This window comes from Lissotriton helveticus, chromosome 5_1 (assembly GCF_964261635.1).
Source record: "Lissotriton helveticus chromosome 5_1, aLisHel1.1, whole genome shotgun sequence".
Lineage (NCBI taxonomy): Eukaryota > Metazoa > Chordata > Amphibia > Caudata > Salamandridae > Lissotriton > Lissotriton helveticus.
The window spans coordinates 1,198,945,284-1,198,971,984 of NC_136065.1; the positions used below are offsets into that span (position 1 = coordinate 1,198,945,284).

The 26,701-nt window shown below is 42.5% G+C and overlaps 1 protein-coding gene across 2 annotated transcripts in view; it reads left to right on the forward strand.

Annotated features, from left to right (window-relative positions):
• The window catches only part of LOC144753541 (uncharacterized), an 869,206-nt gene that overhangs the window by 94,062 nt on the left and 748,443 nt on the right, over positions 1 to 26,701 (forward strand). For both annotated transcript variants that reach the window (XM_078641195.1, XM_078641196.1), the window contains exon 9: positions 15,147 to 15,262. In XM_078641195.1, coding sequence (XP_078497321.1) covers positions 15,147 to 15,262 — 116 coding nt within the window. The remainder of the gene's footprint in view (positions 1 to 15,146; positions 15,263 to 26,701) is intronic.

The window sequence follows — 26,701 nt, forward strand, 5'->3', positions numbered from 1 at the left end:
CTGCCAAGAAATTCTCTGAGAGGTCTCAGTCCGTACAAACTATTGTTTGGGACTAGAATGTTAATCCAGGACCTCGATAGTCAAACTTCAGTGGTTAAAGAAAAATGCTTTGATATCAAAGATCGTTTGGCTATTTTACAGGACTTAAACGAAACAAGAAAAGACCTGAGCAACATAAAGTTGAAACAGCAGCCAATAACCACTGAGGAGAAACCACCTGTCCCAGCAAGGCCTGTCTGGATTCCAAAAATCGGGGATCTGGTCAGAGAGAAGATCGCGGTGAAGAAGGAATTTGGGCCTTCTTACAGAAAAGCAGTTCCTGCCTTGTCTGTCAACGGGACAAGATCAGTAGTACTACCGCCCCTTGCTGGTAAAAAGGAGAACCAAGTTGTATCCATCGACCTGGTTAAACCACAATCATGTGGCCGATAACAAGTAGTAGGCCAAGTGGACTCCCAAGAAGTAGCAGAACACCAAAGTTTGCTACAAACACAGAGGTTCAAACTGAAATACTAATCACACCTGATAAACCTACAGTGATTCAACAAGGACTATGCAACAAAGCGATGGAACTTAAACCTCTTGAAACCCAAATCAAAGCTTTACATAAGAAACTCCATTCTACAGTGAAGTAACCACAGACTATGCTAATGAAACAAAACAAATACCTAAAGCAAAACCGAATCCAGAAGCAATTGAAACAATTGACAGAACAGCATCCGGCTACTTCATCAACTTCGATGATTTTTCTGAGGATCTGAGTGAACCTGAGGAACAGCCGACAACAAAACCTTTTAAAGACAAAGCAGAGGAACTCTTTCATCAACTAAAAGAAACCTATCTGATTTCTCCATGGATTGAAATTTGGGTGTCACTACGTGTATTTGTCCTCATACTTTGGCTCATCATGGTACTATGCTTGGGACATTTTCATTGAGGGAAAATATGCTACAATGGACACAGCAAGTCAGAATATCAACTTGGTCCTGAAACCACACAAGTCTTCACACATCGAGAAAAGAGAACTTTCTTCAGTAAACTTCACAGCCAATCCTATACCCGGTGGGGTAGCATGGGACAAAACTGATTACGAAATATATGGTCCGGTTGAGCTCCTGAAGTATCCTCATCAATTCAAGATTTCATTGAGTGACTTTGTAAAACCAAGCACATTCGCTGATGATTGGGACTTTGAAAGTATTAATGATATGATGTCTGATCTAGTAATGTCAGCTAAATTTACATAACATGATTATTTGCAAGGTTCATCTAATTATGATCAAATGTTTTGTTACAACCATTATGGTAACCATTATCTGCATAAATCTACTCAACCTAGAAATGTTTTAAATTTTAACCAATGGGAACATTGTGCAACTCCACCAAAAGGCAGTTCAAAGACATTTTTTGGTAAATATTCATACTTTTCAGGGTTCAACACAAGTAATGCAGAATCATTTTATTTCAAATTGGTAAATAAGACAGGAGTGAAAACCATGCTTACAAACACAAAATTGATATATTCGGACTCATTTTTTGAAAAAATGAATACATTCGGTTTGGATTTCTGGAACAATAACATTGAAATGAAAACGATCTGGGGCACAAAAGATTGGCAAGTGCAAGGTATAGAATCATTATTTAGAGCCTGTATAATCCCAGAAGAAATTATATTTTTGAATGACACAATTCAACAGACTACCTGTCTTGGCCTAGCAAAAATTAAAGACTTAAATAAACCGTCTATTCCAAAACCAACACCTAACAGTAATAGCACTACGGATGTTGAGATAGACATATCCCATATTTTAAACCAAAACAGAACACATCCTGATTGGAAACAATGGTTGATCTGGCCCACAGACACAAATAACAGTCAAGACAGATTCCTGAACAAAATACAGGGGTTCACATTGACCAGGCCAGACCCAAGATACTCCCAGAGACAACATCCAGGGATTGTAACTACTTACAGTGTGGGAAAAATCTCTGCCTTCAATGGCTACATACATCCACACTGTCAGAAATTAAGCAACACTTAACTTTACTTAAAGAAGGTGCTGACTTGCGTGATTTCATCATGGGACCGCGCAAACAGCGTCAAAAACGTTTCATAGCGGCCTCTATATATGCAGCTTACAACGAAGCTTGGAAAGTAACTCAAATTGAGACAGCAGAAAAAATACGGGAAACTGACCGTGTTAATTTGGAAAAATCACTTTCTGTTGTGGACAATGGGTTAATGACTCTGTCTTCCAGAATATATTCACTGGACAGTATTGTATCTTCTGCAATCGATATAATAGAGCAAGACTTACTGATGTTGCAACACGGTCAGTCTCAATTACTTTCTATTGTACAGCTTGGCTGGACGTTACAACGTCTGCGTTCAGGCTATGTGCCTTGGCGTTTAATCAACACAACGTCACTATTTAATATCTTTAACCTTACTGATAAACAAATCAGTTTGGCACAAAAGGGTGCTGACTATACAATTCTGAGCATTGAAAAACTTGAGAGATTACCATTGACAATGTCAGAACGACCTGTCATTGAGTGGATAATACATGGGATAATAAATATTCCGATAACAACTTTCCAGTTTCAATACTGCCAAAAATACATACAGGCAGGCCAGTATGAAAGGTTGGGTAAAGGATACGTTAAGTCAACATGGAACTTGCCCTATACACACACATGTGTCAGTAATAAAGGACAGAGTGTATTTCTTAGTGGTAATAATTGTGAAAAATCACTAAGTGGCATACTTCTGTGTCAGGGTATAAGTTAGCATGGGGCCTGTGAAGGGACTTCAAATAACCTTTCATGTCACCAGTTAGGCACACCTGCAACACAAATAGAACCATTCTTTAGAAGACTTTCGAACGGGAGTTACATTCTAATTGTAGATCACAGATGTTGTGGCTTGTTGCCAGGAAAACCTTATCTTGTAAGCGTGACTTCCAGGGTCATGTGCTGTGAAAGAGTATTGTTCCCGAATGATGCTCCAGACAGGGAGGGAAGGTTATGGCCCAGTTTAAAAATCTCTTCTATTCGAATTGATACTTTAAGCAGAATGAAGACTGTGCTCCTACAGACGCCAACCCAGTTGACGTCATCAAAAGAAACGTATGATCTCCAAGTTGCAAGGACAACGGCAGAGATTCATTCAATGTTATCAACAAATTGCCCCCTACACTTCGCAGAAATGCTGAACGAAATCTTAAATATTTCTGATACAAGTGGTATCGCAAGTGTATTTAGACAGTTTTTTCAGGAGCTTTAACCCCATTCAGAGCGATCCCGGGTATTTTTCCAAATTTGGTCCATTCCATCTTTGGCGGACTTCCACTCCTGTTGGGACTCGTAGCAGGCATTTTATTCTTGCTACTCTTGCTTTGTTATGGCAAGCCATGTCACAGACAAGACTCCAGCAACAATGGAAGAAACGATCCTAGCTATACGCTACCGGGACCGCATAACTAAAGTCCTTGGATTAGCCCGGCTAAGAGATCTGAATATGACCTGGTTTCTTTCATTCAGACCCATCTGGCAGAATTGTGTTATGCCTGTATTAAGGTGCATGCTATGCGGCGAAGAATGCGTGTTGGACACCTGTCTTACACTACAATCGGACGTACCATTGGATGCAGATACTTTGTTGGGTCCAGTAAAGGCTCATGCATTGTGCTGTCCCCAGCGGCTACCTATCCTGATGACGGCATTCGTGGAGACTTCACCACTACGATTGAAGGGTAGTGAAGTACAAGATGAAAGCAGCATCGACCAGGTACGACCTTCTGTAAGCAGTTCTGATCGAACCATCATTGAAAGCAATCATGCGCATGACTGCATGGTAGCGACATTTTCCAACCTAGTCGAACTTTCACCAGAAGCTGTAGACTGTTTTTTCGAGAGTCTGTCTGAAATGATGTTTTCACCAGAACAGATAGAATGATTTTTAAACAAACTTGCACACGGCGTTCCCTGAACTCTGAATTTGGCCTTCAGTCTTTTGAAAAAAAAAAGTGACTGTGAACTATTTTTTCTCTTCTCCCGTGAAAAGCGAAAACTTTTTTCCCAATTCCAAAATATTTACCTTTTTGGCACTTATCTTCTGCTTAAAGTAAAACTATTCTTAGAGAACAGAGCTTCTATTCTTAGGAATACTAGAGACATTACCTCAACCTCTAGTTTATATGCAACTAATTGTATTTATATGTGATGAGATGGTCTCGCAATTATTTTTTCTGTATCAAGAGCCATTTCATGTGTACTTTCGCAAATCATTCATGCTGATATAAAATATGCATCTCCTTTTTGAATGATTATACTGCTTGAATGCATACAGTACCTATACTCATTTCGTGCATTTCGCATACGCCATTTTTCAAATACAAAAAAAAAATGTTTTTGGGGTGGTTCGGTATACACATGCACTGTTAGTTATGTTTACTATTGCTTAGGTTAGTAAATATGTACATAAAATCGTGGAGTGGGTGTAGTGTGTTTATCTAGGTACCTATATTGATACTCCTATTTCTGACCCTTGTCCGGTTATTAATTCACTAATGTCCATACAACGGCACAGAAACCCGTTTTCAGATTAGGTCATAGCGCATGCTGTCACATTAAGCAAGCACTATCCCTCCAGCCCCCTAGAAAGCACACCGAGTTCTCAAAACAAATCAAACCTCCAGCAGACCTGGGAAATCCCCCGCAGCTATTGTTTTGATTTCGCTCAAGAACTCCTGAAAAGAATGTAAGAACGACCAGTCCTTATGACATTCTTACTGACGTCTAATGTCCATCCTTACGTCAAACTCGGCACCTTTCAGGTATAAATATACCAACGCTGCCCTAAGCAAACACACGGTGGTGACGAGCTTGGAGCAGCGCTACTTGCCGGAGAGCCCAGCTGATGCAGAAAAGCCCATGGACGCTGCCCCTCCCTTTTGACGCGCTGAGAGAGACGCTGCCTTTTCTCCTGCCGAGAAATCCAGCCTCCTGCGTTTCCAGCCGCCCTCGCTGGTAACTGGGATATCGAGTCCTGAGACAGAGATACCAACCCTCCAGCCTTCTAAATCCCAGGTACTGAACTGACTAACCCCTTACAGAGAATTCTTGAGTCAGATCCTTGGCAAAACAAACTTAACTTAAACTGCTACTTATTTACTCCCGCCCACGTATTAGGCTTAGGTCAGGTACACCGGGGTAGGCGTAGTTAGAAGCACCAGTTGAGTACGATTAGTCAATGTATATATGTATGTATATTTTTTATCCATTTTAAAGTATCATATGGCTAAGAAACTATATCAATGCTTTTACAGTATTATTTTATAATCCTGCTTTTACTGTATGCACTTTACTTAACCTTAAGTATTGCAACTGTAGCGATTCATTTCTCTTGTATGAGAAAAAGAGACTGATCAATAAATAACACCTTTTATTGAACACGCCCATCTCTTCTTTCTCTACAATCTGGTGGAACTAAGTATGCACGTACTGACTGAGTAAAATGATTGTCTTTTGTTTTCACACGACTCTAGAGATATACTCTTGATTAGGGGGGAGCAAAGTTGTCATGTTCTATGGTTGTCAGAAACTAAATCCCTTCTTGTCTATCCAGGGAGGTTAAACTCCTCCTTGCCTATTCGAGAAAGTTTCTAGTGAACTCTGAGCTAGCTGGCACACATAACTTTAAGTCTAATATCGTCAGTAGAAGACCTAGTTAACCACAGTCCTACGTCTATACTATTGAAGATATTATTCCAATGCGCAGAGCCTATTGGGATAATAGGAACTACACTACAGTTTAAATTACCATATGCTGGTTTGGACAGCGTGTGGAGTTTGGGACAGTGAGGGCAGTTATAGTTCAGCAAACAACTGACTGCATTCCTCGAAGCAAACAACTCGCTCGACCCATCCCAGTCCGGATTCCGAGCCAACCACAGCACTGAGACCGCCCTCATCGCAGCTACCGACGACATCAGGACCCTGATGGACAACGGAGAGACAGCCGCTCTCATCCTCCTAGACCTCTCGGCAGCCTTTGACACCGTCTGCCACCGCACCCTAACAACCCGCCTCTTCAACTATGGGATCCAAGGAAAGGCTCTAGACTGGATCACATCCTTCCTCTCCGACAGAACCTAGAGAGTCCGCCTCCCTCCCTTCCGCTCCGAGGCCACCAAGATCATCTGCGCCGTACCCCAGGGCTCATCACTCAGCCCAACCCTCTTCAACATCTACATGAGCCCCCTCGCCACCATCGCACGCAAACACAACATCAACATCATCTCCTACGCCGACGACACCCAACTGATACTCTCCCTCACCAAACACCCTCTCACCGCCAAAGCCAACTTTGAAAGATGTCGCAGAATGGATGAAGCACAGCCGACTAAAACTCAACTCGGACAAGACGGAGGTCCTCATCCTCGGACAATCCCCATCCGCCTGGGACGACTCCTGGTGGCCCACGTTGCTGGGCACCGGACCGACACCCACGGACCACGCTCGCAACCTGGGATTCATCCTGGACTCCTCCCTCACGACGACCAAGCAGGTCAACGCAGTCTCGTCCTCATGCTTCAACACACTGCGCATGCTTCGAAAGATCTTCCGATGGATCCCTACCGAAATCAGAAAGACGGTCACCCAGGCCCTCGTCATCAGCCGACTGGACTACGGGAACGCCCTATACGCAGGAACGACAGCCAAACTTCAGAAACGGCTTCAGCGCATACAGAACGCCTCCGCACGACTCATCCTCGACATCCCCCGCCACAACCACATATCCGCCCACCTGAGAAACCTGCACTGACTCCCCGTCAGCAAGAGGATCACGTTCAGGCTGCTCACCCACGCACACAAAGCACTCCACAACATGGGCCCCGAATACCTCAACAACCGCCTCTCGTTCTACACTCCCACCCGCAGCTCTGCTCCACCAGCTTCGCCCTCGCCCCCGTCCCACGGTTTCGCAGAGCCACTACCGGAGGAAGATCATTCTCCTACCTGGCAGCCAAGACGTGGAACTCCCTCCCCGCACACCTACGACTGACCCAGGACCATCTCAGCTTCAGGAGACACCTCAAGACCTGGTTATTCGAGCAGTAGTGGCACCCCCCCTCCCGTCCGCGCCTTGATACCCTCATGGGTGAGTAGCGCGCTCTACAAATGTATTGATTGATTAATTGATTGATGATGGGAACTGAATTGGGTTTCCTATCCAGCAATCCTTGATTCCAGTATCACATGGTACTAGCCAGAAATTGAAGTTTTGTTTGAAGCAGTCCAGTTTTCTGAAGTGTTCAGAAAATCATGTGATTTAGTTCTACTCTCTTCGATGGGTCATGTTTATTGCAGAAAAGGTAAAGCATGGGTGTTAGCTCAAAGTCAAGGAATTATTCATCAAAAGGGTTAGCTAGCAAATGATGTGTTTAGTAGGAGTCTTTTAAAATCAAAGTGCTTTTGCCTCCAAGCATTGGCTGTGCCCATTAGACACTTGTCACTGAAGTGGGCTATAGTGTCTCTTGAAAAGTTCATAAAGTTGTCCAATTAATATTGTCATGTCAAGACTAGGATCGTCATGTCAAGAATATTCTGCAGTGCATAGAAGCTCACTGTGTGTATCCTGTTGAGGATGTTGGAAGAATACCACACGCACATTGAAAATTAAATTGGGAAGCATTTAACCAATGCCCTGTAGAAGGGCATATGCTGCCCGAAGTGAATTGGGTCTAACACCTAAATTAACGTAACACTATAAGGAGGGGTGAATCCCCAGGTGTTGTTCAGAAAGGTCAGATAGGCATTCATTGAATATGGATTACAATATTTGAACCATGCATGGACATAAATTGATTATGAATTGAGATCTGGAAGCAATAAAACAGATTAATATGAAGAATAAACGTTTGGAATTCATTTGTTAGTGAAATGCTCTTTTGGCAGTGCACTCTGTGCTGGGACTTGACGAGGCTCCATCATCACCTCCACATAATCTGTGCACTTGGATGGAACGCACATAAAACAGAGTTGCATAGTTTTAACTTGCTACAAAATATTGGGAAATATGGTGTGCATTCTATCACCTTTGAAGTATTTATTTTGGGTTAGTATTATTTTACATTTGATAAGTAAATTAATGGATATCCAGTGCCAAGGTTTGTAGATAGAAGTGCATCTGTGATCACCATCTTAAGGAAGACTCCTTTAAAGTTGTATATTTAAGAGCCCAAACATCAACTCTTTTAACATAACTGAACTGGCAGGAGGGATGCCAAACTAGAGAAGTTCTCATTTGAAATTCCCCCACACTGCTGTTAATTACAGACAGCCAGTTCATGTATGTACTAATATATGAGTTGCTTTCTATTTGTTTCACCTGTACGCAACTCACCAGCACTGCCCTTTCAGTATGCACTACATTTGCTGAGCACCTTGTCAATTAAGGATTGCGCTGCTTTATGTTTGCATGACGGTGTTGCATGACCAATGGAATCAGCTATAAATGTTTGATTATATACAACATTTTGAAGTCATTGTATAATATGAGCCCGACCCTTTTTAATGTTTACCTCGCTCCCCTTGCCCCACTTGTTGAGCAATATGGTGTAAAGGTTGTCTCATATGATGACGATACACTGCTTGCGTTCCCTATTAGGGATCACGCTGAGGCAGCTTTCACCAACTTCAAACAGTGTCTGATCAACATCTCATCCTGGATGACTGACAAATGTTTGAAGCTAAATACAAATAAAATGGAAGTTCTGTTTTATAATCAGCCGTCCCCTCCACAAGCTGATCTCTGGTGGCTATCGGAACTCAACCACCCCCCTCTTCCAGTCCCTTGTGCTAGAAATCTGGGGTTTACATTTGATTCTGCCCTTTCGGGCAAAGCCCAGATATGCCAAGTCTCATCGTTATACTTCTGGAAACTGAAAACCCTGCGGAGATTCCTCGATCTCCTACCAATGGACTGTTGGAAAATGGTGATCCACACATTGATCACCTCACAGCTGGGTTATGCCAACAGTCTGTATTTGGGTCTCCCAGCCTATTTGATCAGGAAATTGCAGGTCATTGAGAATGTGGCTGCAAGGTTCATCATAAATGTGCCACTCCTCCACTACATTTACCCCCATCTGCACAGCCTACATTGGTTGCCTGTTAAAAGGAGGATAGAATTCAAGGCTCTGACCCTAGCCTACAGGACTACGAGAGACACTGGCCCCCAATATTTAAAGCACAGACTTCCTAAATACAATCTGACTAGGACTCTGAGGTCGAACCACCAGGAACTCTTAGTCACCCCCCACTTCACAAAAGCTAGGCTTGGTGGCCGATCTTTCGCCCTTAAAACTGCCTCTCTTTGGAACTCCATGCTGGAGCACCTACGAAAGGCCAAATCAGAACCTTTATTTAGGAAGACTTTGAAGACTTAGCTTTTTGGCCTACCTTAGAACTATCCCCACCAGCAATTACCACTCTGCAGCCGTTGTTAGCGCCGGGACAATTCAGTTGGAGGTAGCTGTGCGCTCTACAAGTTGCAATAATAATAATATGTCTAACGTGAGAAGTACATGCTTTATGGTGGTTTCACTCTCTGTGAATCATTTAAATTTGTATTGAAATATTTCCCATATGAACCTCGGTATTTACACATTAATTATGATAGCCAGGTTTTGAAGACTACTGAGAAGTTCTGTTGTTCTTAATGGGATCAAACTAAAGAGGTCTTTGTTTAATCTTAACTACGTAGAGTGCTGCCAATTGAAGTATTCCATTTGCGTAACTTAATGCTTTACTGCAGAGTTTGTCTGCCTTCTACCTACAAATACAAATGTAGTTTGATCAAAAGATACATGTTCTCTCTCTTGATAGCAAGTTTTAATTTTGAAATAGGGTCTTGAAGCCCTAGTAAGCTGATAACTACCTTTCACCATTTAGTAGTTGAGACTGGTTGACCTTCAGAGAAAATATCCACGTTAAGAAATTAAGGTTTATGAAGTGAATTAAGAGATACATTGGAACAGGTTGCAAGCCCTCCTACCGAGATCTGGAAGTGCAATTAGACCATAGCTTAGATGAGCATTGCTCAGAGAATAACAAACCTGAGATTAAAGTGTTCATTGCATGCCTTAGGGGGGTAGAGACTCAAAAGGTCCGGAACCTACTCAGTTAGGAAATGTGTATACAGAAAAATAGTAGTGAACACATCTTATGCATGTATTGTTGTATATCTGGAACACCACATCTAGAAAAGATACAGCTGATGGAAAATTAAATTCTTTGACAAGAAATGGAGCTGCTTTGTCTATTGGGGAAATTAAGTCACTTCCAAAATAGGTAGTAAATATTATCCCATCATCAGTTGTTCATGATGGTTCCTATGAAAATGACTTTGCTGAATGTACAGGAAAAGATTGTTTCAAAATTTTTAAACCTATGTCTGGTTTCATTGGTATATTTTAGAAGGCACCTTAAAATGATTCATTTTGATTTGATTGATGCACCTCAGTTTAAAGTAATTTAGGGCAAGCTGTGGTTGATGCTGCGTAACCCTAGCATTGGTTGGGTAGCTGTAACACTACAGTTTAATGTTGATTATTATATAAACATGTGTTGGATACCTGGTGAATCATCCCATAGTCACTCAAGATATAAGCAGAATTAATGACACCTCATGTTATTAGTTCTGCAAGTAATTTGCCTACTTGTTATGAAAAGCTGCTTGATGTGTTTGTAAGAGAGCAAGTTTATTACCTCCACAGAGAAATTATGATTGTAAGTTTGACTTGGAAACCTGGAGCACCTATACATTGTAGTCAGGTGTATGTGTTCACAGAGACTGGGCAGAACATTTTAATATACAGATACAATTGTCGCCAATGTGTTTCTCAGATCATCACAGTTTCCTACCTTTTCTCTTCTCCTTTATGTTTTGTGCTCAAGAAGGGAGGTAAGCCAAGAACATGTATAGCTTTTAGAGCAATTAACAAACTTACAGTTAAAAATAGACATCAATTACACTTGATATCTCTTCTCCTAGACGAGGGGAATACAGAAAGATTTTAACCTAACTTGATAAGAGAAACATATCATTTAGTCAGTGTCAGAAAAGATGATAAACCGAAAACTGTTTAGCATTACGTTTTTATTATTTGCATAACAGGTCATACCCTTTAGGCTGTGTGATGCTCCAGCTGCTTGTCAATATTAAAAAAGATGTAATGAGAGATGTATTTGCTCTGTATACTTTATTTATATAATATGTATCCTAGTTCCTAGAGACACATGTACAACATGTTAAGGCATTGTTGCTGAGATTAAGAGCTCACCATTTGTTAGCTAAATTAGATAAGTGTTTGTTTCACACCATCTCAATCGACATTTTGGTACATAATTAACCATCAGGGTATGCAAATATGCAGGAACACAGTTTGAGGAACATTAATCCAATGGCTCATACCAACATCTGTTAAGGTAGTGCAAAGTTTCCTAGGCTTTGCACTTTTTTAGACTATTTTTTGATCAATTGTTTGAGATAGTCAGATCAATTACTAAACTTCTCTATAAAGGAGCTGCATTTGCATGGTCCAAGAGAAAGAATTTTGTTTTTTGAAGAACTGTTTATTCGTATGCTCCTGTTTTACAACACCCCAAAGGTTCAGCATTTGTTTATTGGTGAAACAGATGCTTCATATCATGCTATGAAAGAGGTTATGACCCAAAGAAATCCAGTGACTGGACAGATGTATTCAGTTGCTTCCCATTTTCCCCAACAGATTTCCCAAGCAGAATTAAATTGCACTATTGCAGCCATAGACCTTTGGCAATTAAGAGATCCTTTTTTAATGGAATACTTAATTGGAGTCAAAAACACAATAGAAGTGTACATTGGCCACAGGGTTCTATAGTTTCCAAAGTCTTCTAGAGCACTGCCTCCCAAACAGGTTAGCTGGACCGAGTTCTTTTCTGATTATAATTTTGTGATAAACTATCAGCCATGTTCGAACAATATGGAGGATGCCTTATCACAGCCGAATCAACCTGACCATGAAAATATGGTGGTTAGGGAGCCTGCATTGTTTTTGCCAAATGGAACTCAGAGTATTCATTCTCTAGCTTTTATCAATCTTGAACCATTTCTAACTACAGCATGTACAGAATTACAGTCCATTGATGATGCCTGGCCCAGGAACAAGAATGTTGAAATGGGAGGAATTAGATGTTTTTCAAACAGAGGCTCTGTATTCACCTCCAGCTGAGTTAATCCAACAGTCCATTAGTTGTCTTCATGATGCTAAATCTTCTAGACATATTGGAATAACTAAACTATTAGCATCAGTAAAATGCATTTGTGGTAGTCCTCTCTAATTGCAGATTTAAAACTATATGTTCAGGCATGTACTATTTGTGCTGAAAGTGATAGTTTGCCTACTAAACCTATGGAACGTTTGAGACCATTCCCTGTTCCACTTAAGCCTTAGCTCTCAGTATTCATGACATTTAGAGTATAGTTACCCAACAATTGTACTGCCATTTTAGTAGTTTATCATTTGAAAAAATTGGGCATTCTGTTGCATGAATTGGGCTGCCATCCTCAAAACAGTTAGCACAAATATTTGTGCATAATATTATTCATTTACATGGATTACCATAAGGTTTGATGACTGGTCTCTGTTTACCTCAAACTTCTGGTCTGATTTATGTAAAGAACTAGACCTGGGAATATGTCTTTCTAGTTATCATTGTTCATATGAACATTTATATCATTGAAGCTGAGAATGGTTGCCCTTTTACACATTTGTTACCTGGCCTCGCTGAAAGACTAAAGGCTGTGCCTAGCATGGTACGCAGGAAGCTGCTGTGAACGAAGGGCTAGGCCAAATGCCAAGCACTGTGCCAAAGCCTCCTAGACATTGCTAGATTGATTCCGGTAGACTTAAGGTGGGAAAGGTTTGGTGAGAGGATGGACTGGATGAAGGCCAGCCTCTGTATCTAAAGAATACATAGTGATGCTGAAGACCTTGTTCAGCAAACTATAGTTTGGGGATGTGGAGAATCATGCTTTGCTGTAGACTAGGCTCAGCAGTCAAAGGTCATGACGTGTCCCAAAGGTTTTTAAGGCATAGCCAAAAGTCTTGACCAGTAGGCACTGCGGAAAGGATGTGGCGAGTGCAGGTTCCTAGGATGCAAATTTAGTATGCTCAGAGGTCATGCTCATAAGGCTCATACTTCCGCCATCTGAACCATAACTTGCACTGCAAATGCAGTGTTTATGAAATCACTCATCAAAAACGCTGTCAAGGACATACCTAGTTACGTTATAAATCCCCATAACCATTGACATTCTTGATTACATTACTATGGATATGGTATCCTTTCTTTATTTTTTGATGCTTAATGAAGCCGTGGGTCCTGTTACCTATTGTTCATAATATTGTCAAGCCATGAGCATTGCACTTCTGTGGCTATATATGGTTTGCATGGCAGGGCTGCAAGTTATGGTTTGTGCTGATAACATAGATGGCCAACTTAAGTGGATTTTCGGTTTTATTTTCTAATCATATTTTCACTTTAAGTATAGTTTTTAGGGTTGTTCCTCAGGTCGCTTATACACATATTATTGTGTTGTTAGCGTAAGAAACTATAAGTTACACTTAACAAAGATTTTTCAGTGATTCCTTTTGATAGTTAACCTCTTCCATTCTCTACACAATCAGTTCAGTGCCTAGTAAATGTTTCTAGCTGGGCCTTGCATCAGGCACGATACTCAACCTCCCATGCAACTACTGGGCCTCTGCCCTTCAATTGTGTGGGTGTTTTTTGGAGGTTTGCAGAACATGGACCGAGGTCCTGGATCTGAGGATCCACTTGAAAGTCTGCAGCCTTCCAGTGCGTTCTGCATGCCCTCTGTGAAAAACTGTTTATTTTTATTTTTGTTAGTTTTTATAAAATGAAAGTCCTGTGGTCCATTGTAGACCCCACCACACATACTCTCTGTGTGTCACTCTCTCTCACACACACTTTCGCGCCATTGGACCAGGATAAGCTCCCCTTCTCTCTAATAAGATCCTTATTTATTTATTTATTTTAGAGCCCCATTGACCGAGCTACCTGTCCTGTAATGGTGGCGGTAGTGTACATTTTTCTAATGTAGTCCGCCAATTGGAGAACACATGGTTCCACATCTGATTTTTGATTTGCAATCCTCTCATCCCCAACCCCTATTGCTTTACACGAGAAAAAAAATACTCAGTCATCTAATTAAATTTTTTCTTTTTCTGATTTATGGGACAGTTATCAAACTGGGGTTTCTACATGGCCTACAAATTTGCAGTCACACTATACAAAAGCCCTATCTCGTTAACCCTTCAAAGCCTAATCAAAACTTTTATTTATTGCAAAATCTACTGAATGGATTTACACCAAGCAAAACATCTGTCATCTTGTAGCAGTAAATTAAAGCAAAAAAATGGCAGCTGTGTAATGCCACATATACATGAGTAGTGACACTGCAGCTGCCATAGAAGTATGCCTCGTAAATGCGCTTGCATGATGACATCGGCAATTACCATGCTAAACAACATGGTCAAAAAGTTTGCATTGGCAAAACACGTAGGTGTGAAATGGCAAAGTCAAAAGGCGAGAGCTTTGGTATTGACAGTGCTTGACTTTTACAATTCCAAAGGGATCTTTGAAGGTATGAGTCAGGAACCTTATAAAGCAACATCCTAAATACAAATTGGTATAACATTTCCAGCAAAAATGAAATATTAAATCAGTTTCCCATGCTCCAGGATTTTCTGAAAAATCACATTTTCATTCATTTTTCACGAAGAAAACAAGTGAGTAAGGGTAATCAAAAAGAAAACAAACTGAAGGAAGAGCAAGAACAACGTGTGTTAAAGCTTTGGTGAGAAGGTGAAATCTGGAACACTAATTCTGAAAAAATACAGCAATCTAAACTACCTCCTAAAAAATTGATAGCAAAGAACAAAATTGGGGATTTATGTACTTACCTTTTCTGGGGTGTAATTTTGTGATAAAGTGTCTAATATTTCGTCAGGAATTTAGTGTAATTGTCTTCCATTTCCATTGTTAAAAATGTAGCTTTTCTTCTCTGGCAGATTTTGACACGTTTGTGGAAAGTTACAGTAATGAGCTGCTCTCTGAGTATTTCTGCCTGGATGGGAAAAACACAATTGATAATAAAGATTTGCGTAGACAACGCATGCAAGAGGAGGTAAGTTCACCAAAACTCCTATTTATTAGGGACTGGTCCAATTTTAGAGTCCTGTCAAATGTTCTCTCTGCTCCTAGGATTTCGATTCCGAAGGATCAGATTGTTTAGAGTCATCAAATGTTTTTCACCTTTCTCCATTTGATAGAACTTCGACACAAGAATGTCTCTAGCTTTACCCTGGCAGTCCCCAGTTCTTGTAGACACAGAATATTTAAACATGAAGGGACCCATCCACAAAGGTACTGTTAACTTGCTCCTGAATTTTCATGGGTACATCTAACTTTCTCATGGAAGAAAGACCGCCATTTTCACACGTCTGAATTTACTTTCTGCTCCTTGTCTGTCATAGCCTGTGTGTGTGCTATGTACCCTCCCTCAGCATTCTTTGTGCCTTTGAACATTGCCAAATCTGGACAATAGCTCAAATCTGTACCCGTTCTCAGTGGTGGACAATCTATTCTCGAATATGACAAGCTCCCACATCAGGATATGCTCTCAAATGTCGACAACATCTCAAATCGCTGATAGTCCTAGCCACTGGAATTATGTGATTCTGCAGCCACATGAATAGGGATATACGCAGTTGCCACATAATCCATGATCCACTGCATGATTAGCAAATTTTGACAACAAAATCTTCTAGCTCATGCGGACTAAAAGTTAATAAAAACTGCGACAGATGATGCTGCTGCTCATTAGAAGGCGATTCACAAACGTTAAGTGGTTACCTTTAAGTTGCTTGTTGATCTATGTGGGTTCTAGCTGCTGTAAAAAAAATTCCGATCACATCCGGAGGCGCACGCCCTGTGACCGTTGGTATTAAACGAGCAGACTATTGTCTCATTGGCACTCAGCGGGACCTTTGGAGGCTGCGTTATCTCACATCTTTTATCACGAGTACGGAAGGGATTGAGACCGCGTGCTGCTATACAGACTGATACTTTAAGATTTTATTGTGATAATTGAGTATAAATAAAGTTTTTCCTGAAGAAGGTGTTGGCTTTAAACAAATTGCCCACGAAATGCGTCGATGCTCTTGAAAAGGAAACTACACTAAGTCTAAAGAGACAATTACATTTAATGATGATTTAAACTATATCTGTTGACCTATAATTGATCTATGTATGACTATTGTAGTTTTTCTCTTGGAATAGGAACTGATTTTTCCTTAGCATATTCCCAATTGTGTTCTGTTTTTATGTAATGAATTGTATTGATTGATTAATATTGTTATTGCTTTTGTATATTTACTTGTTTTTTTGCTTATGTCAGAATTATTATCCAGACTGTGGTGACAATGTTATATATGGTTTTTACTGTTTTTAATGATATCTGGATACATTTGTACAATTTTTATTTCTCTGTTTTTAATTGTTTTGAATACATTTCCTCTTTGTCCATCTGACTGGTAAGTGAAGAGTAATTTGGCAAATTGATGTGTGGTGTGTAACAAGTGTACCCAAAGGGGGCTTCCCTGCTGACTTTGGTCTATGTAGGTGTTAACCTGCTACTAATGAAGTGTAACCTTTGCCCAGTATTAATGTGTAAAAGATAACAAAATATTGAAGTAATACTATTACAAATGTTATGCATTATGCCACATAATTTGCCTTTTCATGAGATATAACCCTGCCACATGATTTGGTCCTCCCCTGCCGTGTAATCAGGTGGCCCTGGTTATAGTGTCACATCTGAATTCTCTTAGGTATGGATATGTTCTTAAAGGTGGACAGTGTCAAATGGATGTATAATCTCAAAAGTGAACAAAATCTCTCATGAGAATAGGTTTCTGGAGGCAGATATTCCTTATGTTTCTTTATTCATTTAACCATTTTTAGGAAATTTTGCTATGCCTCCCCTTTTTCACTTGGACATAACTGGCAAAAGTCTGTCATCAATCAGGCACAATTGGCCGTTCCTTTTTAGTTGCTTGAAAGTCTTTCTTCTGTATATGGATCCTAGGAGATGTCAAAATCTCTGGGTAAATGTAGGGAGGGCTGTCGTGAATGAGGACAGACATCGGTCAGTATGGTTTCATGTTGTGTGACCTTTTGCTCTTCTTTCTCCTGTATCCTCACCCTGAATCTTCCCTCTTCGTACTAGTTTCCTGCCATCGGTGTTGTCTTGCCAAGGATCCACTTCCAGTTTATAGGTACATTTTACCAGATGACTTGCTTTTAGAAGGCTCTCTTCTAATCTTGCAGTGCATACACCCCTTCTTTTTTTATCAGTTTGTTAACTATATCCATAATCCATGATTGGTTCTGATCTCCTCATGATCATCATTTAGGTGCTTCCTATTTTACTTTGAGGACACCAATATATTTGGGGAGTGACACGATTTACCTTTCTTTGGGATTGTGTGTGTTGTGGTTATTATCCGCAGCTCATGGTTGTGCCGCTTCTGTTTTAAAGGCACTTCAATGCTGGTATCTCCCATGGAGAGAGCAGGTAAACTGCGTATCTAGGGGCAGCTCCTCTGCTAAGGCGGAGAAGTGTGGCCCCACTGCTTTTAAGAAGTGTAACTAAAGGAAAAATAAAATGATAATAACTTAATGTTATTATCACTTTTTGTTCCTGCTGCTTTGCGGCCGGGGTGGGCGGGGCTGCTCGTCTCTCAGAGTAGGACGTGGGGGAGTGGTTTGCCCACTCCAAGTGCTCGTGAATGTTTGGCCAGCGCTTTACAGCCTGGATGGAGAACATGCCCAGGCCATCAGTCCCCGTCTGAGCGTCGAACCACAGCGCTCAGACCAATCAAAACTCTGCATTGCAGTATTGTGATTTGTCAGGGGAGCCTGGACGCTTCCTGTTCCGGCCAAGTCCAACGCAGAGGAGTGATGGAGAGAAGCGGCGAGGCAATAAGGTACATTTTTCTTTTTTTTACATTCCCCTGATCCTTGCTGGCTGCCTCTGTGCGTATCCCTTTCCTGGACCCCGATACCAAAGGAGAGCTTATGGCACGTAGTTGGTCCTGATCTGTTCCAGTCATTGCTTCAGAAATCTCCTCCTGTGCTTTCTGGAGCTGTTCAACAGGGACCTGAGTTTCAGAGGGCCTCCAGCAGCGTCCTCCTGAACAGGAAGACACATCACTATTGTTAGTATTGCAGTTGCTTTGCCTCGATACTCTTGTCCTCTTCTCTAGCCCCTGGAGCAAGAATAGCTGTTGGCAAATCATCTTGATGGAGTATGTGGTGCTGGCAAAAGGGATCTAGACCCGCTGTGTTTGAGGTTTATTGTTTTTTCACCAGGGGCGGCACCTACACAATGTGGCGGAGCGTCGCCCCACTGGCTCAGAGCCAGCAGCAAAAATAATAAACGATATTTCAATATTGTTTTATTTTTAAGCTGCTCGCTCAGTCAGCGTGTACAGGGAGGGGCAGGCCAAGGTGTGGGAGGGGGAGGGGGAGGTGGAGTGCTAGGCACACTCGTGTGTTTGGCCGGCCGTCTCAGGTCGACCAAAACACACATGCGCACTTAGGTTTCCCTAACCCGGCTGTATTGAACAGTCGGGTTAGAGAGAACCCACAGACTCTTGACCTGAGTGAAGCATCTTTCAGCCCACTCAGGCCAATGCACAGGGATTGGACAGGGAGTCTGTGTGACGTACTCAAAGTGTTTCTGCTGGGTAAAGGAAGTTGAAGCACCGAGGCGCAACACTGGAGGCAGCTGGCAGCAGCTACGCTTAACTTTTTATTTTATTTTTTATTATTTATGTACACCCTCCCTTGTCCCCTGCACACCCTCCTGCGTTCTCCCACCTGCCTCCCACCCCTTTTCTTTTTGTATGTGTTGGGCGCCACTGTTCTTCACCTTTGGTTGGCTGAGCTGCAGGGCTACTTAGGCCTTTGTTTCTGGTTGGCTCCTGAAGATTGACTAATTGGTCTGACTAGTATAAAAGCAATCCGAATAACAATCTTCATTTTTATTGCATTGCCTCTTATTGGTAGATTCATATTATGAAGGAGTATTGCGATTGGTTGTGGGGAGGTAGATTTTCCATTCCTCCCTTTGGCATGTGTGCAGGTTAGGGCAACAATCTCATCTGAGCCCCATTTCTTCTCCCCTTGGGGTTCAGAGGTTCTGGCATCCCACCGGATCTAGTACACTTTCAAAAGGTCACATGTCCTGTTGTGGGTTTCTGACTCCCCCCACCCCCCTTGACGGCATCATGAAGGTGGGCACTTACTTCTGTGACAGCATGCCCTCTTCCTTTAGCTGCCTTTGGCCTGTGGGGGGAAGGAGAGGGGAGAAGGGCATCTCATTGATCACTTAAGGGAAACGCTAACCCCATAAGCTAGGCGGGCCTGATTCTCGGTCTCCCTCCTGGTTCAGACGTGCTTTGCTCTCTCTCGCCCGTGGTCCCCCGGACCGAAGCAGAACCGGCGAAGAACAATCCGAAATGAGAAATAGGGGGCAGATGTGCGCGCCTCCTTCCCCTGGATTCAGCCGGAGCACAGACGGATTCCCTTTCCTTGGATGCGGCTGCCTCGGCGCTCTCAGTATGTGGCACGGTCAGAGGTTTGGCAGCACTGCTGTCGGCCAAAAAAATGTTCGGTTTCCCCTTTGAAAATGTTATTAAATATTTACTTTTTATGAAAAGCAGAGGTTGCCTGAGCCCTACTTTCCACGTACTTCTCGCAACCTGTAGATTTTCTGATTTCACTCCATGCACCAGTGGGGGCTTCTTTGTAGAAAGAACGGTAAAGTATGAGCCTGACCGTAAGGGTGATCTGTGGCACTTCACCTCTTGGGGGGTGGGGGGAGGGGGGTCAGGGTTTATGAATGAGCCTAGATTAAAAACTGTAGAACTGTTGTACATGACTTTCGGTCCCTGTTCAACAGTAATGTTGGCAGAAAACAATTGTTTTGAGGTGTCAAAAAAGTTTTGCTCAGTTTGGTTGTTAGTCTTATGTTTTTTTACTTTCTCTCAGTGGAAAACGGGAGCCCATCGCAGTTTTGAAGGTGACAAGATGGCAGCAAACAATGAGGCTCATCTGTCTGCTGCTGGAGACAAAAGAAGAGCGTCCTAAATGGCCACCATTTGTAATCTGTCTTCTTGCACAGGCCCCTTTCGCTCCACCAACACGTAACATTGGTGTTAGCTGTGGTGCTCAAAAAACAGCATCGCCACTCCCAAGGCCCTCATTGCCTCTCCCAGTGATTCCGGATGGGGGGAGACCCACCACATGATATGATGGGTCCGTTTGGCCCATTGCCCTACTGCACATGACAGTGAGCACCCTGGCTCTGTACTTGGTCATACTGAGGTCTGGTATGTCCTCTTCGCCTTCAGGAGCATTTCGAATTGTGTGCCAACGGTCAAGGCAAATGTTGGCTGCTGAAAAAAAAGGCCCACCAGAGTCACATCTGCTCTCCTTTAAGGGTACAGAATAATGCTGGCTCAACTGTGCACTCTTAAACCTCCAGAAAACCAGTGCCATGGTTAATCCTGGTCACCTGTTTCATCATGTAAATATAATACGTCTTGAAGAGCCATTCCGGGGTGTCTCCAAGCACCTGGACCTTCCTGCATTAAAGAGTACTCTTCGAACAGGGCTTGACCGTTAATAGAGATTACAACGATTGTACCACATTTTTTGCTGGACGCAGATCTTAGGTGAGAGGAACGTGGACTTCTTATTTTTCTTGAAGGGCAGCACAGAAACTATTAGAGCTCTATTCTGCTACCGGGGCAGATAGTCAGCCTTCCTTAATTAGTTCCAAGAGTTCGGTCACATTCAAGGAAAAGAGTAGGAATTTCCTAAATCCACTACTTGGTCTGTGACAAATTCCAAGGGACTGACCTTAAGAGCGCAATGAAACTTTTTTTTTAAATCCAGTTAATGTGGGAGTTTTTGGGCACTGGGCATGACGTTTGATGGTGATCAATTACCAATTGCATGTGGAAATTAAAACCACTAAAATGGTTAGTAATGTTTTAGGCAACTGCTCAGCTGGTATGGACTATATGGCTAAGCAGGAGCACTAGGTGACAAATTACCTATGGAACTCTCTCCTTTATCTATTTGTTAGGAATAAAACTGAAAGACATTCAGAAAGAACAGACTGGAAACCCACGTATTCTGACATCCCAACGGCCGATCAAGCCTTTTGCTGCTTTTTCATTGACTCAAGAGATTAAACACTTTCAATGCAAGACCATTTCTAATTTCATCTAGAACACCCCAGTCCACTTGCCCCCAAAGGACGCGTGGTTCTCAATTTGTGTTGAGGACTCTTTACACCACAAAATGATTAAAAGGAAATAAATCTACTATGGCCAAGCTGTATTCCCTCCCTCTCAATCTTTTTGTGTGAATCAGTCTAACAATATCAATCCTGTTCCAGTGCATCAAATGTTATTTGGTATTTTATTTGTCATATTCCTGCTTCTGGTTTGAACCTCACGCACACACATTCTTTTTCCCTTATGCATTTGCATCATGTCAGAGGACATTTTCAAAGAAACTGTAGGATCTTGTTAACTCTCAGTTGGTTAATCACAGGACATCAAGTGCAGGAACCTCAAGTTTTTTGGGGACACCACTAATTACCAAACTGGCTGTCCTTTTAGGTCTTATGCGATTCTGGTAATATCAAGCCCCTTTCCCAATCATTGCAGCATCAGGAGTTGACATTTTCCTTGTCAGTTCAATAGGTATCCCAGGCAAAGTTTTTTATGAAACATTTTTTATTTAGAGTATGGAATCTGCGGTTTCCATAATAACCGTGTCCTTGCTCCAGATGTTGGAAGTATAGCCAACTGATTAAAGATCATGATATCTGAGCATGTGATATCAGCAGTGACTCATCACATAAGGACACACACTTTATGAAGAAAGCATGATGGAAATTCAGATAAGTTGCAGTTTTTGGCCAGTTCACAGCCACCACTGAGAATTCCTGGTGATGATGGACACAAATGAAAAAGAAATACATCGGTTGGTATTTTTTTCTTTATAACTCTTGGCAAATAGACTGCTGCATCTGCAGTCGGTTTTTCAATAATATATTTATGGGAACTTATTTGTAGAACTGGCGTGTTTTTCAGTTATGGTGAGCATTATAGCTCATTGTCCTATCTAACTTTCTTGGGAAACACTCCTTTACCACTTTTATGTCTTTATTTATGCTTCTACATAGCATTATGAACTCAAAACATAACAACCGTGACAATTACTTTTCAATCCTGCCAACATTTTAGAGTTGTTATAGTAACCCGGCTATCCTGTATATGCCCCCCACTTTGCTTGTGTCATATAATTTTTCCTCCAACCCCCCCTCGACTACTGTATATTCCATATCATATTATTTTCTTGTTCCATGGATATACCTTGTAATCTCCCCTTCGTCCATTTAGACCCTGTTGATCCAGTCAGGGAGCATCTCGAGGTGATAGGGAACATCCTTAGATGCAAGAGGTATAGTCATCTCTACCCCTTCTTGTGTCCCCACCTCCTCAAAGGTTTTTAGTATCTCTCCCCAGACCTCTAAGTCTTTGGATAACTTGTCATCTCTACGAGAGTGCGTAACATGTGCCTCCTTTGCTAGTAACCATTCAATGGTGTCCTTTACCCATCATTCAACTATAGGCTCCTGTGTACCCAGCCATCCCATAGCGATCCACCGCTTCGCCAGGAGGTGTGCCTGCTGGGGTAATTTGTATTGCATTTTCCCTTGCTTTGGATGCTCTACGATACCCTGTCACTCTACGGATCCGTTCAACCACTTCCAGCCAGTTAGCCTGTACTTTGTTCTAATGCCATGCCATGAGTTAACAAGTAGCTCTCCCATGACCACAACGAGGGCACGCAGCTGAATTACCTGCATATATTCTGTTGAGTTTGAGTGCTGTGAGGTACGTACATTGGACGTAATTAAAGTGAATTAATTTAAACCTGGCATTCCCAGAGACCCTCCTGACCAGCGAGCACGTTTTTTCTATTCATTGTCTGTGAGTCGTACCCCCACATCTTTGCCCTAGGCAATTCTACCAGGTGACCTCCCGCCACCATGCTCAGGGGTGCCTATAGGCGCGCAGACCCTGGGGGCGCCTCTGGAAAGTCCCTCCAAAACTCCTTTGCCATTCATGAAATTTTGACATATGGTAGTAGTTGGCCCCAGCCCAAAGTAAACGCCTCCTGTGCCTCCTGATAGGTGAGGAAGTGGTCCCCCGGGCACAAATCCCCTAGCAGTCTACAGCCTCCCTCTTGCCACAGAGTAATGGACATGATGGACCCTATATCTTTCCATGGTTTCAGCGCCCACATCTCCAGATGCCTGGAGAAGGGCGGCTATCGAAGGACTTTGAAGATTATCAATTTCCAGATCCAAGCAGTGTGTCACACCAGGTAAGGGAAATCACCCCAGGTTCGAACCCCTCATCAATTGTTCCATCAGGGGTATAACCATATGTGTCTCCCACAGTAACCGTGTCTCCCTGTTGTCTGTTTCGGTCACCCATCTAGCTGCGTCCCGGATGTGTGCAGTGTAATAATTTAATTCTATGTCTGGTATTCCTAGTCCCCTTCCTCTTGATCCAGTTTTAAGTTGTCAAGAGTCACACAAGTTCCTTTACCTGTCCAGAACAGTGATACCAAAAGACTTTTTAAGCACTTGAATGTAGCTTGAGGGAAGGGGGCAGGGAGATCTGTAGGGCAGAGAGACATCTGGGAAGAAAGACCATTTTGGCAATAGCAACCCTCCCCAAAATGGACAAGGGTGAGTCAGTTCAGAATTGTATAGACTTATGTATTCCCTCCAACATCCTCTCAATATTGTAAGCGTATTATTTATTGGACAGTGTTGCGACCATTATGACAAGTTACCTAAACTCATAATTTTCCTGGTGTAAACCGAGGTTCAGCAGGCAGTCCATAGGGGGCCGGGTCAGCACCCCCAGGAGAAACAGAATACTCTTGCGTCTAATAGGTCTCACCACCCTACCAAATTCATCTAGGTGTGCCATTAGTGAAGGAACAGGTCCTCCTAATCTTTTGAAGTAAAATAGGTCGTCATTGGCATATAACGAGAGCACACGGGTAATGTCTCCAACCAGACCCCACTCACCTATTGTCCTCGTTAATCTGATGGTCAGTTCTTCCAGCACCAACGCAAATAGGAGCAGGTAGTGCGGACATCTTTGGTGCTACGCTGTATTCCAAAAGCTCCAGACACCACTCTGTCGTTTCACACCTGAGCCCTGGGGTTCATTTAGAGCATTTTAACCTAGGTGCAGAAGTTCCTTCCAAATCTAATCCATTTAAACACCTCCTTCAAATATGCCCACTCCAGCGGGTCGAAGCCCTTAGCAGTATACACTGATGCCAATACCAACTCCTCATTCCAATCCTACACTGGGTGCAACATGCAACTCACCCCCCTCAGGTAATGAGCTGTGCTACGCTGAGGTATAAACCCATACTGTCCCTCATGGACCGAAGACCAATAACCCCTCTCAATCACACCACCAGTACCCTACACAAGACTTGGCATCAGTGATGATCATAGTTAATGGTCTATAGGACACAACCTCGGAGGGGTCTTCCCCTGGTTTAAGCATCATACATATATGGCCCTCCCACATTGATGGGGGCAGCTTGCCCCGCGATTGTGCCTCCACAAAGTCCTCCAACAGTTTCTCTCTTAATAGGAATGAAAATGATTGATAAAAGTCTATTGGGAGGTGGTCGCTGCCTGTGGCTTTGTTTTTGGACAGTGCCCACCTCAGTTCTTCCAGAGTACTGTCTGTCTCTAGCTCCTCCCGGAATACCTTCAGGATCCAAGGGAGTGCTATTTCGGCCCAAGAGGATGTGATATCCTCTGGGGTCACTGTCACAACACTCTAGTGTACTTCCGTTAAGTGGTCCTTGAACATAATATTAATTGTAACCTGCATAATGGCCATACCCTCATCTGGTCGCCGCAAGATCATTGCCGGTGCCACCACCCCTCCCTTTTTAGTATTCAGGCAAGCAGCTTACTGGTCTCATCACACTCTCTATGCAAACGCTGCCTATAGTCCTTTACTGTCAGTCCGTCTAATTCATCGGACGTTTCCCTCAGGGATCTTTGTGCCTTTGTTAGCTCATCCCAATTTACTCTCTTCCCACCTCTTTGTGCTGAATGTTTGACACCAGGGTTTCCTGTGTACTCAGGTGCTTCTATAACTGCTGTTTAACCCCATATACCTTCCACAGGCACTCCCTATGAGCCACCATCTTCAGTGCCTCCCATTCATTGCCCCTGGTGGCAGTGGATTCTCAGTTGGTCTCCGGGCAGTGCTTATTTTGAGCCTGTGGTTTCCAGTGCTCGGCACCAGTACTAAATTGTCAGCACCTGTACTGTCTAGTTTAGGTATGAGCAGAACAATAGTTGTTTATTAATTGAATACACATTAACAATGAGTAATACCTGCCACCTAAGCCATTCTTATAGCTTTGGGGGCTTGGAATATTATGAATTGTCACATTTGGTTGTATGACGTTACAACGCATACTTTTACAACGCATACCTTCACAACACATTTTTTACAACGCAACATCCATTACAACGATTTTTTTTAAACTACCTTTACAACGCATTCCATTACAACGCATACTACCTTTACAACGCATACCATTACAACGCATAACATTACATTGTATGTATGGTGAGTATTGGATAGTGTAGGGGTACAAATTACTATTCTAACTCCAGGGTTGCAACAGTAGGGTAAGTGTTGGATAGTGTAGGGGTAAAATTACTATTCTAACTCCAGGGGGTGCAACAGTAGGGTAAGTGTTGGATAGTGTAGGGGTAAAAATTACTGTTCTAACTCCAGGGGGTGCAACAGTAGGGTAAGTGTTGGATGGTAATGGTATGGGCTGTAATGACTGCGTTGTAGTGGTATGCGTTGTAGTGTCATGCGTTGTAATGGTTGCGTTGTAATGACATGCGATGTAATGGATGTTGCGTTTGTAAAAGTTTTGTTGTAATGGTAGTGCGTTGTAAAAGTTGCTTTGTAAAGTTTGTTTCCCGTCACATTTGATGAGTAAGAGTTGTGATGGTACTGTCCTTGGCAGCGCTGACAGGGGGTATGGATGGTGCAAGCTGCAGTGTCCTCCTGACGAGGGTCCTAGCAATTATTTTGTTTTACAAATTAAGCACTGTCTCCAGGTATACCCTCAGCTGCAGGCTGAGGTCCTCCAACACTCCTGGTCCAGTAATACCCTAGACGGCATCCACCAACCGAAGGGCTCCCCTCACCCAGCACCCCCCAGTCAAGCTCCACCCTCAGTAGGGAATGGTCTGAGAAGTACCTTGCTAAATACCATGATCTGTGTTAATGGATAATCGGATCCCAGCACCCAAACTAGTCTGCTGTACGTCTGTTGAGTCATGGGGTGGCACGAATATTTTCTTCCCCAAGGACGGAGCTCTCTTCAAACATCCACACTG